At 38.0% G+C, this 20,460-nt stretch overlaps 1 protein-coding gene across 1 annotated transcript; it reads right to left on the bottom strand.

The window, feature by feature from the left end:
- Positions 1-4,663: 4,663 nt before the first annotated feature.
- On the bottom strand, positions 4,664-6,574 carry LOC146000547 (uncharacterized; the record flags this gene model as incomplete). Its single annotated transcript, XM_083138294.1, has 2 exons — positions 4,664-5,383; positions 6,533-6,574. Coding segments are annotated over 2 exons (738 nt in total), but the record flags the coding sequence as incomplete, so codon positions are not given.
- Positions 6,575-20,460: the final 13,886 nt, after the last annotated feature.

Here is a 20,460-nt window from a genome sequence, read left to right on the forward strand (position 1 = left end):
AGTAAACAAAACACACTTTTTTGTAGTTTCTTCAATAATATTCATTTGGCTTTTTGAGTTCTGAGATACATTTTTCATTCCAAATTATTTCATTATTCACTGCAGAGTACAACACATAGGACAAGAATGCGCACTCATCACGGGTTCGAATCCTGGCCTGGATTGTTCATATGAGGTCCCTTCATCAATTTCATCATATCATCACTCATCCTCATTTTCGCAATAACCAAATGTGGCAGAAAAGCGAAGTAAAATAAACCAATCCAACAACAATATGAACGCGCGTTCTCTTGCCCAAATAAATACATCCGTATTTATGACTGTTAGAGGCCAAGAGTAGTATATTTAAATAAAACACTACTAAAACGAGAGTGAGAGAGAGCCCGAGCACATATTTGTAATTTAATCATTATATATTCCATACTTGAAAAAAAAGAAAGAAAGCATAACATTATTGTCTGCATATAACACGTTCCCATTTCATAAATAATAAAACTACATCCCATATTATACATACATATTGTACAACGTGTAAAATGTTGTGTAAATGCAGAGAACTGGAGAAAATTTTACCCTGAGTTCTTTAGAGGATTTACAAAAAAATCTATGAGAAACCAATCCCCTATCTGTCCTATAGGAGATAGACTGGGGGACCTGAAAGCACGGGCTTTCAACCATTGCAGCGGGGAGAGGGGGCAAGGGAGGTAGAGGTAAAAATCTTCCTTTTTCCTTCAGGCGACCGTTTCTACCTGGAAACTGGTCAGGCGGAAGAAGAGCGAGCTAGGGTATCCAGCCAGCTTTGCCCGCGGAGAACACAGATGGACGAGAAGAGCGTGGAAAAAAAGGTGTTGCGTATGAGCTGTGGTGGCTTTAACAAGACAATAAATATTGTGATTTGAATATAATTCCAGATGTGAGATTAATTGATCTATCTCTGCTAGACTAGCTACTCCTCAGTGCACGTCACTGCTTTATATGTTATTGGTTACACCGCGTCGTCGGAGTGCTTATCACTGCTCGCTCTGACACTAGCGGTCCCGAAATCGAACCCCGCTGTTCATTGTGAGTTTTCCTCCATAAATTTCACATATCATCACTCATCCTCATTCTTTGCAGAAAGACAAAGTAAGATGAATCAAATCAATCAATCACCTACCACGAGACATCAGGAAAAACCTCACATTATTAAAATTGTGAAATTGTATCTTGACAACATGGATGAGGGTTGTCATTAATGATAGCAAATTAAGTGATTTCCTTTTGATATCTGTTCATCAACAAAATGATAAATGTTTATGGAAAGGCAATCTACATAATTTAATGCGGAACACACAAATTCAATTACAATCACTTTTCTCTCTTAAAGGATTTTCCGTGAAGTATTAATGAGAATAGTTATAATAACTGGCAGTATATTATCACAAGTAACAAGCTTTCATGTAAACAACTTGAACAACGACGAGATAAGCCTTGGAAAGCTGTATGGAAAACTATTATCACAGAAACTTCCAGTCGAAACCTGCCTCTTCATTAATCACAGTGCATATACACTATATCAGGGGAACAGAAATGCAGAGGAATATCAATACATTCATTCTTTTTCAAACAAGAACTTCAAACCAATTCATAACACAATATGATCAGTTCCTACAGTCTATGGATGACGGATGTCGTGTTTTCTTTCTATCACCGGCAAATGTTTCTGAAACATTTCATTCTTCTATTTATAAAGCTACAATACACACGGTGCAAAGACAGAAGACAAGGTACTTTTTCATGCATCAGGAGAATCCATCTAGACAACTTGGTTAGTAATAAATGGATGAAATTATTTCCGTTTATATTTGCAATCGTGCCCATTAGAAACAGTAGTGAAGTTTCAAGTGGACAGTATAACTTGATGGCTTTATTTTTTGGCGATAACTTACAACCACAAAAGTTCCACATTATCAATATTTGGAAGGGTGGTAAATTCACTAATTACATTAGTCTGGCCAATGAGCCCTTTACCTTAAGTGGAAAAGCACTTAAAATAATAATGTACAGTCCGTCTAGTATAGTTAGCGAAAGCCATAAAAATGGATCAGATTACAGAGTTCTCGCTGAGTTTTCCAAGAGGCAGAACTTCAGTTGCGAATTTACAACCGCGGGTGTCCAGTGGATGGGTACATCAGAGAATGATTCATCCACTGCTTACTACAAATTGTACGAGAACGCAGAATTCCAGTTTAGAATACCCTCTGCGTACATCAACCAGTTAAACGCCAAGCATTTCGATATATCTTCAGCCGATATATCCTCAGCCCTATATCATTACAAAACTGGCAATATCACATGTCGATATGTTCATATACATAGGCCGTCAAAAATGTACTTCAAGATGGCAAGATGGAGCAGAGTGCCTAGCCCCCCCCCACCCCCGAAGTATTAAATTCACTTCGTTATGAATTTTTATTTAAATGGCTAAAGAGAAATACAGTATACAGTATATATATACACACACACAAAGACACACACACACACACACACACATGTGTACATACATACATACATTGGTAAGCTTTCTTGTAGTGCTTCATTTATTCGTTCACATAATTTAACATAATTGGGAGATGTATCGACCTAATAATAAGGATAAAAATAACATAGAGAATTCCAATTACGATGGATTTACACAAGTCTATGGATCAATGTACAAGTCTGAAGACTGATTTGTACATATAAATAATGAAACTAGCATCTCCTAAACATGAAAAAGAAATAACTTAGGCAAGTCGTGTTTCAAAGAAAGACAGGTTTTATTGAACCAATGTTGTGATGCCTAAGAACAATTTTCTTTGACTCACATTCTAAACGTAAGCAGAGGGCAGGCACGAAGAGTGGTTTGAATTCCTGAAGAATTCAACGAACTGTATACTGTAAGACAGAAAAAATCAGAATATGTTATTCATCGTGTAAACAGTGTTGAATTAAACATTAAACATGAACGTATTAATGCTTATTCGAAGATGAATTAATACTCCTTTTATAGAAGCTATATATTTCATTTAAGCATGTATCAATAGAGGCACACAGCACAATGTTTTGAAGTAACAAAGTAACGCAATTCTTTTACTCAGATTTTATCAAATTATTTCAATGCCCTTGTAACACGGTAAGAACCATTTTAATTTATTGCCTACTCTTGGATCCTGGTACTACAGATATGAAATTTATTTGTTTGTAACGTAAGCATAAGAACTATTATAATTATTCAAATTATATATTTGAAGAATCAGGGTAAAAAACCAGGTAAGTGAATCTCGTCAAACACGGAAAAATGAAATTTTAATTGAAAAACGTTACTGAACATCTAAATGAAAGGGTATAAAAAACATACGTTTTGATGGGTGGGAGTTTCTTGTGTATGAAACGAAAGAAAACATGTTGTAAAGTCCAGCACAGCATCAGCTTAGCAAGAAATGACACCACTACCTTGCTTACGTCAGAAAATTGACATACCTGTTTTTTCCCCCAACCCTTCATTTGTGCTCAATCTACAAGATGTTCCTCTGAACAATTTTACAACCCATAATTCACTGAAGTTTCATTCTTTTGAGATATAACTGACATGAAGAGGTGGCTCAAGTGAATCTAAATTTTGGTGAAGGCAAATTTCTTCTAAATTCATACTCAAAGTGTGGAAATGTTAATAAAGTGCAAAGGAAGTTTAGTAGGTAAAGGTACGGCAACGTGATTCACCATTACTCGCTTTAGAGACACGTTTGTAGCAGATGGAACGGTTTATGACGTCAAGACACAGCATTACAGAAAACAAGACATCCACGACTAACCAGCTCATGATACATGAATGAACGTCATTCATCGAATTTTGAAGTAGCTCGCACGGGTGAATATCTGAGGGAAGTATGTGGATAAGGGGTAGTGCTTCCAGCAAGATGGAGCACCTCCACACGATGCGAGGTTCTAACTTGACGAAAACCTGCTAATCAGATGGATTAGGTGAATACACTCTGGGTTCACCGTTGCAAACAGCACTGAATATTGTTTTATGGGAACGCACTCTGTATGGTATTCATGGCACAAAACCAGAAAAATCGCTGAACTGAAATTGAATACGACCACATAAAGAGCAAATTCGTTCACGGTGTTTGTGACTTAGTTGGTCCGTATTATCAGTGAATCTTGAACCAGAATGGACATCAGTTTGCACACCTGCGATAGTTGATCTTAATTTTTAAAAATATCTACGTCTGTCTTCTTAATAAAAAATTTCTCTATATAGTGTGAGTAAGTCTTGAAGCTTTCCTGGCAACGAATGGTCAAAAGTTTATCTCACAACTCACCTTCTTGCTAGCCCGAGAGAATCGTTTCATCATTTTATCTATAATATTAAAAGTGTGTACACATTTTATTGAGACCCTTGTGAAAGTCACCATGCTGAACTGTTATCGGAAACAGAAGCTACAAGCATTTTTGGAGCTTCGTAATAAGTATTATCATATATCGAAACCCATGAAATACCAATGCCTTCACTCCTTCAAGAAACAGTAAACGTATGTAGATAAATATATAGAAAGGGTTGACATCGCCCTCTGGCAGAAAAAATGAAACTTGAAACACTGTATGGGTGTTAATGAGGGAAGAATATACTCACTAACTTGCGGTGTTATCTCTAGAAACTTGCTTATCCAATGAGGGCCTTTCCGTATGTTGAAGCAATTGGTGCAGCAGCGTAAGCTGGAGCAGCAGCGGCATAAACTGGTGCAGCAGCAGCATAAACTGGTGCAGCAGCAGCGTAAGTTGGTGCAGCACCGTAAGCAGGAACAGCAGCAACTGCAGGAGCTGCAGCGTAAGTAGGTGCGTAGGCGTAGACCGGGCCAGCAGCATAAGTAGGAGCGGCAACAGCATGGCCGGCTAGTGGTGCAGCAGCATAAGTTGGAGCGGCAAGACCATGACCAGCGGCGTAAGTAGGAGCGTAAGAGTAACCTGGAGAGGCAACAGAATGGCCAGCAGCGTAAGTAGGAGCGTAAGCGTAGGCTGGAGCAGCTGCATATGCAGGCGCGGCCGCTAGAACAGGTTTAGCAGCTACCGGAGCGGCATAAACAGCAGGTGCAGCAATTGGAGCGACGGGTCTTGCTGCGTAGGTAGCAACTGGGCCATAGGCGATGCCTGGGCTAGCCACTGCAGACGCAGATGCGGTTCCAGCACTGCTGGCAGCGGCGGAAGCTCCACCGAAGCCAACAGAAGCAGTGGCTGTGGCTGGAGAGCTGATTGCGGCAACAGGTGCGCCAGCAGTGTAGCCAATCCTCACAGCGCCTCTCTTTTCCTTCTTTCCGTCTTTAGCCAGAGCAAGAGTGGCCAAGGCCAAGATTACCACAAACTAAACCAACAAAAAGAAAAAGTGAAACAGTATTATCATTTCATAAATTATTAAGCCAAGTAAACTGGTTAAATACATCAACGTTTGATAAATACAAAATTTTCACCCAGGTGGGGAGGATTTTTGGCACCCACCAACTTTCCGCCTTGTCCTTCCCCAGGGTGCGAAGGAGACGACAAATAAATATATCCAATAATATGAGCAGAAGCTTCTCTCTATAAATCATAAGTGACGAGATGAGCAAAACGTCGTCTCAAGGGAACCTTGTTTGTCGACAATAGCTGTTCTGATAGTAGCTTGCCTAATTTTGCATAGAAATTTTTTGAGAAATAATATGACAGATTCAAGTTTAAGTGCGTTGGTTGTGTTGGCTGGAATAGCTGACCTACGTGTCGAAGTGGTTTGCACTGCGCGCTAAGGTGCCAGGGGTCCTGGGTTCAAATTCCGGTCTGAGCATCGGTGTTTTTTGTGATTATCTCCTCACAAATTTCATTATATCGTCACTCATCTTCATCGTCGCGATTAGCTGGAAGTGAACAGAACGCGACGTAAATTAGCCTAATTCAATGAATCAATCAATTAACTTGGAAAAGGTGGTCGAAAAAATCATGGCAAGTAAACAAAGAATCACCGGTAAACAGTAAGGTAGGTGTATATGCTGCAGAAGTGAGACGGCTTTCTTAGTATCAATGCGGCAAGCTTTAATTCAGTTTTGAATCTACAGCTATACTTCTATAAGGATCAGGAATTGGCGGAATATAGAGCAAACAGAACAAAATTAAAATTCTACCTAGAAATTTCAGCGAAAAAATGCAGGTTGGACCAGGACACATTTCTATGTGTGTGTGTCATATAGTAAACAAAATTTAAGTTGTAGAAATTTAGGACGGACACTGCAAAGTTCTCTCCGAAATCGTTAGTTACGTCACTGGAGAAACGTTACCTACAACGATGAAATCATAGTATGGTATAAACTACTAATGGAAAATGATTCCAGACACCTCACAGATCAACAGCAGAGAAATCAATGGTGGGAAAATCAACAAGATAATTAATATATTTTGCTGTATTTCTTACTGGTCTATGCGGGTAACCGATATATATTAAATTAGATTATTTGAAAATATCAGGGTGTTACACAAAATATACCAGGTTCGAAATCAGCAAATGGAAATCCAAAAGAGATAGAATATTGTGTGGCAACAAATTCAAATCATAATAATGTGTTGTTCATTGTAATAAATTGTTATTGTTATGCATTTATTTTCAATTTCGTTAATATTGTTGATACTGAATTGAAAATGTTCTTATTAGAATTATTTATATAATGTAGCTGTCTACTTATATGATATTTGTAACACTAAATAAATACATACCGAGACCTTCATTACGGCGTTTTTGACTTGTTCCAGTTAGTTATTCAACCTGTTCTACCTGTACCGTTGGAAAGTAAGATCATTTTATACTGACAGAAAGGAACTTTCACTTTGTAAGTCTTTTGTTTTTATACGTCCATGCATAAGAATGCCGGATGTCATGGAATTAATTTGTTTTGCATATATTTGTAAATAACTTGTTTTCACTTAGTGATGTTATTGCTGTAATTTGTAATGAAAACCTGCTTAAGTTTGAACTCCCATAACTATTATGAAAATATATTACAAAGCTGTTCTCTTATTGCATATCACAAAACGTGTTAGATAATATACATTATTATTTGTTCAAACATAATTGCTTTCTTTTGAATATGGATGATACAGTTCTAATTCCTTCACGCAGTGTAATAAGCCATGTAAATAATAACCTGTTTTTACTTGCCTTACATTGATTGTTAAAAGATCATAATTTTGCATGTGATCCAGATAGAAAAGATAGAAAATTTAGGAGTAAAATATTCCAGTCCAATCAAAACCATCCATGAGTTATCTGTAGCCCAAGTGATCGTACCCATAATCCGGGATGCTGATAGCGTGTGCCCTGTCAATTTGGAAAATTGCCATTTTCTCTCCACTATATTATGCTATCCTTCTGAACGAGAAAATATCAAGAAAATTGACATGGAGTGTTGACATTAGGAATGCTCTTGCATCAGGAAAGATATCGACTTGGCCATGGCTGCAATTTTCACAACCAGAGATTACAATTACTACAATATCCCAATACTTTCCACCTCAGTTGACTCCATTTCAGAGTAAAATTCTCAAACAAGTGGCAGTAAAAGACTTCAAGTTGTATAAAATAACCTAATTGTTTTTAAAAATGACCTATCAATTTACTTTGTGTACTGAAATGTAGACTTTATTTTTTCCAAAATGACGAAAGAACTTGTGAAAGTACTTGAGTAATGCAATACAGGCAGATGATTGGTGCTTTAAATTACTGTCATTACAAAAAGCAATTAATTATATATGCTATTTACTTTGATTTGATTGAACTTACTTATACATAATTATTAGGCTGCATGTAATTTTTATGCATCTTTTACACCTGTCTCTTCTTATGAACTTGAGACAAAGTAATATATGAATATTTCGTTGTAAAATTTTGGGAGAAGATACCGCTTAAATGCACAAAAGGGCAATAAAAACTTTCAAAAATAATGAAAAATTAACAATAACATGGACATGACCAAAGTATGCAACTAATGCCAAATAATATTTTCTGCTTCTGACCGAAGTAAAATGAAACGTCCCGAAAAAGTACTTCGAATACCTCTTTATAACTATTGTCTCTTCCCAAATCTGAAAGAAAGGGTTGATCGTTTCAAATTTTACAACAGATACTGGTGTGGATCATTTTCTGATGACTCAACATGGTGCCTTCTACAGACAGGGAAACGCGAGATAACTGTGTTGAAATATTATCCCAACTCCTTCTAGCGCAGGTCACAAACTTTTAAATGAGCTTGGCCATCAATTAAGCAGTGATAAATATTATTATTTATCGGAAGATGGAGACAGGAAAGAGGTAACTTTTGAATGGTGGGTGTCTTGTCTAGTAGAAGAATATACGTTGAAAGATGCCCCTGAAAATCCATCTCTAAATTCTATTGCTTATAAATATTTAGCGATTTTTAACTCATGTATAATGAGACTGTCTCAAATACTCAAATTATAATGTTCAATATTAATGTCATTTTATTAATGTCATCGTTAACAACAGTAACAGAAATCAATAAATAACTAAAATGTTATGGAAGTCGTAATATTTCGTGTGGCTGTAGTGTATTTACTTCAAAAATAGCGCTGAACCTTAAAATATAGCAACATCATTTCCATGGATAATGGTCCTGGAAGTTCAAGCACAGCGTCGGTTATCTAAGTAAGCTCGTATATGTATACACATGGTTTATTTGATTTTTGTAATTTCGAGACGCTTTTCTTTCAGTTTTGGTTAATCGCGACGATGAAGATGGGCGATAATATGATGGAATTGATGAAGGGACACTCACAAAGTACATTCATAGCAGGCCGTGAGTCTCTTGTGAGTCTCTTGAGCGCGCAATGTTAATCACTTCGCCAAAGAGGTTGCTTATACTTACATACATACATACATACTTGTGTACATGTAAATAAAACCTTGTGATATGATGTGATATGGACTTGGCATGGCGATTTTGGAATTTATCGGTCATCTTTTCCTCCAACTCCTACATTTTAGTTCTGGGGGATCGAAAGGAAATGTGTTTTGTTCCTTAATGTTAACAATATCCATTACTGACACATTTGTTACATATTATTTCCTGTAAAGGACCTTACGTGATTGAAAGTACCTATTTGTCGTGTTTTACGTTCACGATTAGCATTTTAATCTCTCTATGAAACACTAATATGAATACGATTACATACATTTTCCATTTACTTTCATATGTCAAGGAAATCTTTCCTGGAAACATAAAGTTCCAGATATGCGCTCATGGTTTAACCCTCGGTTCAGTAGGTTTCTTATATTGCTATTCGACTTCATTGTATAAAATGGATAATCTTGGAGTTTAATTATATATTTATTATGATAAAATGTTAACCATATAAATAGTGTAATGAACGTAAGGAGCATTATTGCAGAAAATTAAAAAAATGGTAAATATGATATCGTAATTCACGGGAAAGAAATATGTTATATTTTTTCCCTAATCTATGAAATTTTCCTTCATCCACTTATCACATAACATCATTGATTGATTTGCTTTGAAGATGTGGATGAGTGATGACATAATGAAATTGATGAATGGACACTCAAAAAGACAACCATGCCCAGGCCGGGATTTGAAACCAGGATCCCTGGCGTCGTAGCGCGATGTGCTAACCATTCCGCCACGGATCACTTAAAATCAGTCACTCTCATTGTCGCAATTAGCAAAAGTAGCAGAAATGGGACGTAAATGAACTAAATTAAACCAATTCTAAACTTCTTTGCTATAATTGAACACTAATATTGGTAAACGCTGTAAGTGCCACAATAATTCAAACACCGTTTTCCACGTTAAACTGCGAAATGTGCAATGCTTTATAATGTGGTAAACGTGAAATATGGCTGGTAGCCCTCTAAGTAGTTCAAAGGGCGTGTAAAGAGGTCACTAGTGTGCACGTTCTTACGGGCAGATGTGCGGAACCATGCCTTTTCGCAACACTTTCGCTTTTGGCACTTACAACGTTTACCACTTTTAGTCCTCAATCCCAAACTAGTCACGAAGAATTTTCTGATCTGAATAGATAGTCGCTTAGCACACAATAAGTTAGAAAAGTATTTGCGATTAAAGTTCTAGTGTTTGTAAGACAAAAAAGTGCTCCGTGTAGTTACAAATTACTGCAAACTGAATAACCATGTAAAAAGTTAAGTAAATACATAAATCGTGTTTTTGTTTTAATGAAATGAGAATCGTGCCCTCTTACTAAGCACCGATCCCCACGAGCACTCATTGATAAAAGTTCCTGGCGCCATCTATGATCTCTTCAGAAACCTCATCAAGTGGAAAACAGGATCGTGTAAGAACACACGTTGACCACTAATTGCCAATTATTATTATTGATATGAGGAGACAGGTGAGTGGAGAAGGTTACATAATTTAGAACTACATAATTTGTATTCATGTTCAGATATTATTAGAATAATTAAATCAAGAAGACTTAGGTGGGCAGGCCATGTGGCACGAATGGGAGAGGAAAGAGGAGTTTACAGGATTCTTGTTGGGAAACCTGATGGTAAGAGACCAGTAGGAAGGCCAAGACGAAGATGGAGGGACAACGTTGAGATGGACCTAAGGGAAATCGGTAGGGATGGAAAAGAGTATATAGATCTTGCTCAAGATAGGGACAGATGGAAGGCCTCTGTTGCTGCAGCCATGAACCTTCGGGTTTAAGAAGGCTAGAGAGTTAGTTAGTTAGTTAGTTAGTTATTCATTAGTTTGATCAGGCATTATTGACCAAGAAACTTCCTACATTCGGAGATATTGCTCTGTCTTTCGGACAGTGTTATCTTTCCGTGCTAAAAGTTTGGTTTCCGACGCTTAAAACGATCTTTTTACTGAAGTTTCAATCTTTCATCCAATGAAAAACCTGGGTATTTGGTTCATTTTACTTAGCTTTTCTGCTACTTTTGGTTAATCGCAACCCCCTTCTCTCTCATACACACATATACGGTAAGGTAAAGTTCCCTCGGCAAATAATACCGTGCTAAATGAAGGGGATGTGGGGGCGGGGCCTCACATATTCTCGATCTCGGGCTTTTTTTTATGTGATCAGCACCACTCTCCGGCCGCCTTTACCTCCTAGGATTGACGTTAGTAACAAATTGATTTGAGGCTGGGTATCCCCAGAGTCGTTTTATGCAGAGACAAGGACGTATAAATTCCGCCATTAGATCACGCACCTCGGAAATTGAACCTGGGTCTCCCGCGTGGCAGTCAAACGCCCTACTGACTAGACTTCCGCAGCTCTCGCACACATAGAGGTAAAGGTGGTATTATGAGCCCCCATTTTTTTTTGTATTTGTTAAAATTTGATTTTTAACTTCTTCGTTCAGATTCTTATGATAACTTTAACTACAACATTTCATAAAACTATTGTTAAAATATAAACCAATTTGAGCAACTTTAAGGATATGAAAAAAAATAAAATACAAAACAAGTCAATTTGTGGAAAAAAAGTTTTAAGTTTTGTGCTGGTAATATGAGCCCCTAGGAAAAAATAATAGAATAACTGGTTTAGAAAAGTGTATGACAAATTAAATCATACAAACAACATTTTATTCATTACAAAACCTTTAAAAAGATATTATGATGTGAAATACCATAAAAGAGTTCATAACAAGATCATTGAAAAAAATCATTACAAAACCAATTGTAAGGGTAATTAAAAATGAATTGAAAGGGTCATTAAGAAACCATTTGAAAAGTTTTATTTTGTTTCTTTGTATATTTACAAAAGTCGCAAATATAAATATCCTTGTCGCATCCAGCGCAGTCGTTGTGTGCCCACATTTCACAGATGAGACATTGCACCCACAGTTCTCCTCGGTCATCTGCCGAAAATAGACCTTCGCAGATCAGACAAATTGCTTCTTCATCACTGAAACTTTCCACTTCGATTGGTGTTTCTAAGACATTTTCCCCAGAATCGATATCTGATTCACAGGATTCCTCATCTGAATCTTGATGAAGCTTCGGTTTCACTGCATGCTTTTTTTTAGTTTGTGTTTGAAGAGTAGGTCTTGGAACAAGAAACATTTTTGATGTCTTTTTCAATCCCATATCTTTGTTTCTTCCTTAACCATATCTTCAGTATTCCAGTTTTTTTCTTTTGGTCTTGTTTTTTGGGCCGAGCACTTTTTGTGGCATCTGAAAAGACAAAGTTGAAACCACTCCTGTAGTGTATATAATATGAGACTATTAAAGTTTGGGGGCTCATATACCAAGCACGATGGGGGCTCATTTTACAACCCGTGCCATATTGGAATTGGAACATGCATAACGAATCTTTGTTACTTGCAAAATTACATAGTATCTACACAAAAACAATCTTTTAAACATGCTTTATCCAATGCAATAATGCACTAGGATGAATTTAAATGAATAAGTACTGCAATTAAAAGCAAAACACTTACCTTTCAAAGTTTTTCAGATCGAGAAAACAAAAAGAACACGTTCACTCATAAACTATCAGCTGCAACTGAACTAGAACTCTCTCGCGGCAAAAGGCGTTACTAAATTAGCAGTGCAAATCATCGCCACCAGGCTGAGGCCACTCCATGAACAGATATTGGGGGGGCTCATAATACATGAATGGCTCATAATACCACCTTTACCTCTATATATGGGTGTATAGAATTCTCTTTGTAGTTTTCTTTATTGGGTCATTTTATAATTCTATATAGGTCTATCCTTAAGATCTGATCGTACAATTTTATAGCATTATGCACTTTTATGAATGTATGGCAAAAAGCTGAATTATTTTGACAAGATAAAATGTAATATATAAATTTAAATGTAATTGTACTGCAAATAATAATATAATAATAATATATATTTCAAAACAAGAGCTTCCCAATATGTTCCGTTGCAAAATGAAACAGCCGGCCTCCGTGGTGGAGTGGCTATCACATCGCGCTAATACGCCGGGGTCCCGGGTTCGAATCCTGGCCTGGGCATGGATGTATGTGAGAATGTCCATTCATCATGTGATCACTCATCCCAATCTTCGCAAATTTGCCAAAAGTGGAACAAGAAAGCGAAGTAAAATAAAGCAAATCAAAATGAAACATTTATGAAATGCGAGATGAAATACAGTATCTGTCAATTCTGGATTTTTAACGATCCTAGAGCATCGATGTCTTACCGCCAAGCCCCTTGTGTATAGACAACCCAACTAACATTGCAAATCTGCGGGATGTATACGGTTATATATCTCGTAAGGATTGGCTGCAGGTTAAAAGTGACAGACATTCGTGTATATTATGTTCAGTCTCTCTCTGGAGCAAGACCACGTATAGCGGAAGAGAAGGGGAGAAATCGAGTGGGCAGAGCGAATCAGTACGAGCTTCTAGAAGGTTGGTAACACCAGCCGCTTCCTCCCGCCTCCATGCAATCCCATTCCCTCTCACATGTTCATTGGTGGAGTCGTCTAGCGTCACTACTTATGCAGAGACTTGGTTTCGTTTGCTTGCTCCAGAGGTACTCTATAGGTATTGATATGCCAAGGTACTAGCCAACCATTTCAGAGGAAAAAAGCTTCAAAGTTTGGAAGCTTTCCAATAGCGTCTCCTCAGGCGAAGATGGCCATAGCATGTCAGTTTCTCGGTTCTGGATTCGATTTTTTATCTTCGTAATTCCATCAATTACTAATTGCATTCGTCTTATATTTTCTCTGGAGATTGTCTAGAAAAAAATTGATTTTCATGCTTCTCCAACAATTACCACTCTGGATCCTGTAAAAATTTAATAAAAGCATTGATTGTAAATTGCATTTTTCTGTTTTGTAGCTTAATCATCTTCTGAAAAGAGAAAATGTATACCATATACATGTTTTGTCGAATACGACACGTCGATAATTGAGGACTAAAAGTTGTAAACGTTGTAAGTACCGAAAGCCAAAGTGTTGGGAAATCGCATCGTTCCGCACATCAGCCCGTAAGAACGTGCACACTAGTGACCTCTTTACACGCCCTTTGAACTATGTACTTAGAGGGCTACCAGCCACATTTCACGTTTACCACATTATAAAGCATGGCATATTTCATAGTTTAACGTGGAAAACGATGTTTGAATCTATTGTGGCACTTACAGGATTTACCAATTTTAGTCTTCAATTTAACGTGCAAATGTTTTTAAAAAATGAGAAAATTGTAAAAAAAATGATTTTATTAAATATTACTGAAGAACATTAGAAAGGAGCATTTCCACTCAAATTTAAATTCATTTTACTTCATCTGCATTTCAATAAATTATTAAATAAAATGTAATACAATAGAACCCAGAATGTTCAGCGTGTGAAACTGACATGCTACCACTGGACCACTTGGCAGTCGGACAATTTCTTCACCTCATGAGGTATGTCAATACGTACAGGATACGCTACCACTACATAAATTTCTGTCCCAAACTCAATTTTCCAAGCCGTAACATCTCCTTATGACATGTAAATAGCTTTGATATAATTTTGTCAGTAAAAGTTGATGACTTTACATATTTGTGCCGTTTATTTAACAATTCTTACTTCTTCGTATTTTGTCGGATATGGTACAGTCAGAGAAAGAATTACCTGGGCCACGGGACCTAGAATTTCGAAACGTCTTAAAACCTGTTGTTTATGCAACCCAAATAACAAAATATTCGTTTAAGTTTGTCTGGTGGAGCTGAGTTCTCGGAAAGGATTGAGCATTGATAGCGTGAGTCACATGACTCATGCCCAAGCCGCAATAAACAGCTGGGTGCTACAAGGCCTCCAGAAGAACATTTCAGGAACTGGTTTCTTAACATGAGCTACTCGTGAGAAAATATTCTTTCCTGTATTATTAGAGTCATTGTCAATAAGGTTCACTGAAATGATGGTTCTCATCACAGACCACATGCCACACGCTAATTGTTTAAGTCCAGTTTATGCACTGGACCAACAGATTAAAGTGGGAACCGAACCAAATGTCCCTCTGTCTGGTATTGAATTCGGAAGCCTTTGATTACATGTCGAAGACGTTACCACTACGCCAACGGAGAGGCAATGGAACGCCTTGAGAAAGAGACTGAAACCATATTTGGCGTAAATTTTGAAAATAAGACAATATTTTGTGGTCACAGGTTCGAACCGTGGGAGAGGCATAGATTTTTGTGCCATCGTCCATTTCACGAGTTTATAATTCTTCCTCACCGACACGATTAACACGAGTGGTAGAAGAAAAGCGAAGAAAATAACTGAAACAGAAATATAAGGAAAAATCGAAACAAATTTTATCCATAATATTCTGCAGTCACTTCAGTCGTATTCACGGAATACCGTGGTCTCTAACTTGTCTTTTCCCATTCCTTTGTGCTCTTGCTTTCTTCTGTCACGATTGGTCTAAACTAATTAATGCGACGTTAATTAAACAATCCAAACAACGAAACAATGCACAATCAACTACACAAAACAACATTCCAGTTGTTTTCGAATCGGAAAACAATTGAGATGCTGTAAAGTGAAGCAAAATGCAGTAATAAAGTGGGATTTTGGTACAGTATAGAATCAAATCGATGAAGATGTTCGATTTGATTGGATGTTTGTTATTTAGTGGCACTATTCTTTCACTTTTGGCAAATAGCGACGATGAAGATGAGTAATGAGTGATGATATGATGACATTGATTAAGGAACACTCACCAAGAACACCCATGGCCAAGCCGACATTCGATCCAGGGGCCCATGTTGTCGTAGCGCACTGTGCTAACCACTCCGCCACGGAGGTCAGTTAGGAGTGGACATTATACCATAATTTGTGTGCGCAATTAGGATTAATCAATGGAATGACTAGGAATATTATATTATTACTATATTCATATCATAATATCAAGTCATATTATTTGGCATGAAGTAACATCAGAGACATTCAATCTTGCATTTTTGCCTTTCAACTAATTCTTTCACTTCAGGTTAATCACATCAATAAGATAAATTATGAAACAAATGATAATGAATTGTGGAATATTGACAGTTATTACGAATTACCTGACACAAGCAACATTAAGCAGACTCTGTGAGCAAGCTCATTAAGTAGTCGACATTCGATCTCGTCACCAAAGTTACCGGGTTTGAGTACCGTCTTTGTCACAGGTGTTTGAGAATTTCATGTAATGTTTTAATTTCATGTAATGGTCACTCGTCCGCGACTAGGAAGAAAAGTGATGTTACGTAAGAAAAATAATAAAAATATACATGATCGAAGGGTACTTATTTCATCTCTCACGAAATCTCCTACAAAACCGGGATATATGAAATATATATGTATCTTCACATACGTTTTCGACTTCTATATTTAATTAGTCGAGACCGAGAACGGAAGAGAAATTTTCAATTCGAGAAACCTAGAGACGGAGACACTGTCAAGTATTGTTTCTTTCTTGACATCTCCCTAATTGAGTTGTTGTTCTGATTGTTATTGGTTTTGTATTGGCAATTATTGTAATTATTCTTCCCCTTTAGGTAAACCATAACGACGATTTATGATGAAATATAGCAGATAAAAGGGCAAGAACAAGAAAGTCATGCCTGCTCGGGACTTCAACCCAGAACATTACGTAACGAGATTTGAAATTCTGGAAAAAGACATCCGTGTTTCGCTTGGCTTTCTCTTTCCTGTACTTCTGTTATTTTATCATACATGTATGATTAAAATGGATTTGAGAAAATATGTTGCGACCCATAACTTTGTTGGTTAGATGCTACAGATGTGAACTCCAACATGGAATAAATTCTTATTTTTTGTATCGTATGTGGTTGAACATGAAATTTTTTTACACTGTGACACGTTATTATTTTAGTTTTTGTTTTGTGCACAGATAAGCTAATCGGTACTGGACCTTCAGTTTAACATGGGATACGAACCACTACGTGCCTCCACCGTGTATAGAACCCGGGATCCCTTGATTATAATGTGACGACGTTATCATTACGCCATCGAGGAGGCTCAGTGACAAAATGTTATTCACTCGATCTCTACAATAATTCATTTCAACATTTACATTTTCGTTTTTTTTTCTTCTTTCTTTTTGTTAACTAAACTTAAACGGCTCTTTTTGCGTCTTGGAATTTCTTCTTGTTTCAGAAAAATAAAAATAATACATGCAGGCTGTATAAAAAACACCCGTGTAAATAGATAGAAAGCTCATTCTCGAGAACTAATTTATAAATAACGTAACCAGTAGGAAACTATTCGAACGTTAACTGATACCGTGCGTCCATTTCGATCTTCAGCCGAGAGATCGGGAGAAGCGTGGCGGGCGGCGCTGACGGAGATGCCGACATTTGCGGTCTGTAATGGCCGCTTATTTTGATAGACATATGCAGACAGTTATATAATAATTGCAAAACGAGCACTAACCTGTGTTATAACACGCAAGAGTTATTCTGTAATTTATCCAAGTTCTGCTCTTATATGCACAAATAAATACGCTATAGAAACGATGTTAAGAGCCACAGATAATAAAGCATTTTAATCATAGTTTTGACCAGTAACGTCCTGCTTAAGTTTATATCCTTGAAAGAGTTTTGTGGCCATGGGTATCGGTTGAAGGTTTCGAATGTGCAACACTGTATCACGATTACGCTGCAGACGAAACCGTTAAAAGTGAATGGTTTTCGTGAGCTTCCTTGCAATCCGAAATATCCGAGCTCGAGTTTTTTTGTTCCTTCGTGACTAGATGAAGACAGAGTTGTGAATATAGTGGCGAGCAATGTAAACCAAGAGCGTGTTAATTTCGTACTGTGCGCAAGAGTGTTATTCTTGGTTACTTGCAGTTACTTGTTTGTGTCATTGCAGTGTGTATGTGTGTTGTGTCAGTGAGACGATTGGAATGCCAGCCGCAAGGTTCACGTTAGAACAAAGATTTTTTTATGTATGACACTTACGTGAAAACAGACTCTTGTCGAGACGTGTGTAGGTAATTTGTACAGAAATTCCCATGCGTTTCAACTCCACACAGAGATACGGTTAGACATCTTGTCCTTAAATTACGAGAAACTGTATCGTTAAATTTTAAAACACCTAAGCAAAAACGACGGATTCTAACCGAAGCAAAACTCGATGATATTGGTGCAGCGTTAGAACGTTCTCCATACAAACCTCTACGCCGTGTTTCACAAGAAGTGGGCGTGTCAAAATCATCGGCACATACAGCCACTAACCTACTAAAATTAAACCGTACTCTTATAACACAGGTTAGTGCTCGTTTTGCAATATTATATAATTGTCTGCATATGTCCATAAAAATAAGCGGGCATTACAGGCCACAAATGTCGGCATCTCCGTCAGCGCCACCCGCCACGCTTCTCCCGATCTCTCGGCTGAAGATCGAAATGGACGCACGGTATAACTGCAGATGAAACAATGCTTACAGACGCTAACGAAATATCTATTCTTGTATAAGCTCACAGGCAACAGGTATCTGGTGAGTCATTCACTCTTGCTAACTACGAGCGAAGGTCACTGAACCAAAAGGTGGCAAACAGGCGTCTGCTCTGCGAAACAGACGAGGCCACGTGTTCCTGTTATCAATGTCGTATGAAATAAGGAGGAACACAGCTTTCGTATCAAACTATTTTTTTAGACGTATGTTTTCGTTCCGTCATTGCATGTAGAACACTTTCTCGTCGTGGCCTTGAAGGCCTTCGTAAAGGCTTCTCTGCAAGAAGGATAGCTTACCATTGGGGAAAGGAAACGTGTGTGTGTATGGAGGTCCTTCCACTTTCGTATTCTTCATTTCAGAACGCATGCTGTATCGTTGATTTAATCCAATATATCCGTTGTAGTTTTTAGGTTCTGTTTCTGTTCGGTAATTTCACATTGTCTTCCTGCTTATGTTATTCGCGACGAAGGTTCTGGATTCGATAATCTGGACAATAACGGGATTGTGTTGGTTGATTGATTTTGTGTCTTGAGTCCACTTTATGCACATTAAGACTAATCGGTAATGCACCTACAGTTTTAAGTGGGATCCGAACCACTATGTGCCTACACGTCACTTTGCTACTCGATATTTGCATGCTAAGATGTAGGAAGTGCTACATTTTCAGTGTGTGGAATTAAGAGTTATTTTGGATACGAAGGATCGGACAATGGAGAAATGGGAAAGGATCACCTCACATGTTTGAATTACCCCCCCCCCCACACACACAGCCTATCGGCCGTGGTTTTTATAACGAAATATAACATGGATGAATTGTGTTAAGAAAAACTGGATCCTATTATCATACCTACGGAACTTGGAAGGAAGTCCACGTAGAGATTACAAAGTTCTGTTCCGACAAAATCTGACTTATAGTAAATTAAAAAGCGAAGTGCTACCTTGTGCTTTGCACCAAGCCATGCAGGCGTGTAAGGGGTGTGCAGTTAGGACTCTACACTTTTTTGTTACGGCCGAAGGTGGGGATAATGTGATCAGCACCACGCCCCTGTCCACCTTTACCTACCAAGTTTCCTACAGGTACCCACTTTATACAACGCTTGGTGGGCGCCGGAGCCACTTGAACAGGTGGACAAAATTCCAATTCTACCCAGTCGGGGATCGAACTCAGATCTCTCGAATGGTAATCAAACTCCCTAATGACCGAGCTACTGCGGCACATATAGTATAGTAGCCTTTGTAATTAAGGCAAGAATTATTTTAGCGTTTCGTTCAACGGTTTTAGGCGACTTTGCTTGAGAAAAGGCGATTTTCTGACGAACAACATTCCACCTGACAAGTCACGTGACTTTCCTGCATTTCCTGTGTCTGTTGGCTATCGCATGAAAGACGAATTGCTCCTTGAGACAGACAGAATCACCAGATCATCTAAAGGTGCAATGTGTGTTGCCTACCTTTCCGGCATTATTAACTGCCATTAAAGTCTTATGGGGAAGAACTTTTTTCCACCACTGTACATGAGTTTGCCTTCACAGCGAAACTCTACGAGACTGAGAACAAGACGAGCCTGTGCTCATCTCGTCTCGATACCATACGCCATAGGATCATATAGGTAGTGAATGTCGAGGAACATACGTATTTTATTTGTGTCGATAGGTATGCATGGAGCATTATTATGAACCAATAATGCTAGATTATAATGTCTTTAACATTTCGCGAAACAATACTTAACATCCCATTAAACAGCCTTTCGATTGTTGCCGTGTCGGCAAAAGCTCTTTAGGGTACGGACGTTCTTTTCGAGCTCTCCTCTAAAGTCAACACTGCCTCGCATTCCAACATGAATTCGAAAGTTGCTTTTGCTCAAGCCGACCACCTGGCTCCAGCATCCCTACAGTCTTCGGACGAAGAGGCGACCTTTGGCTGCTGCTGGTCCAATCTCCCATGCACCCTCCGCAGGCGACGGAGAAGAAAGACGAAGAAGATGCTTTCCA

Source organism: Lepisma saccharinum, chromosome 16 (genome assembly GCF_977018435.1).
Source record: "Lepisma saccharinum chromosome 16, izLepSacc3.1, whole genome shotgun sequence".
Taxonomy (NCBI): Eukaryota; Metazoa; Arthropoda; class Insecta; order Zygentoma; family Lepismatidae; genus Lepisma; species Lepisma saccharinum.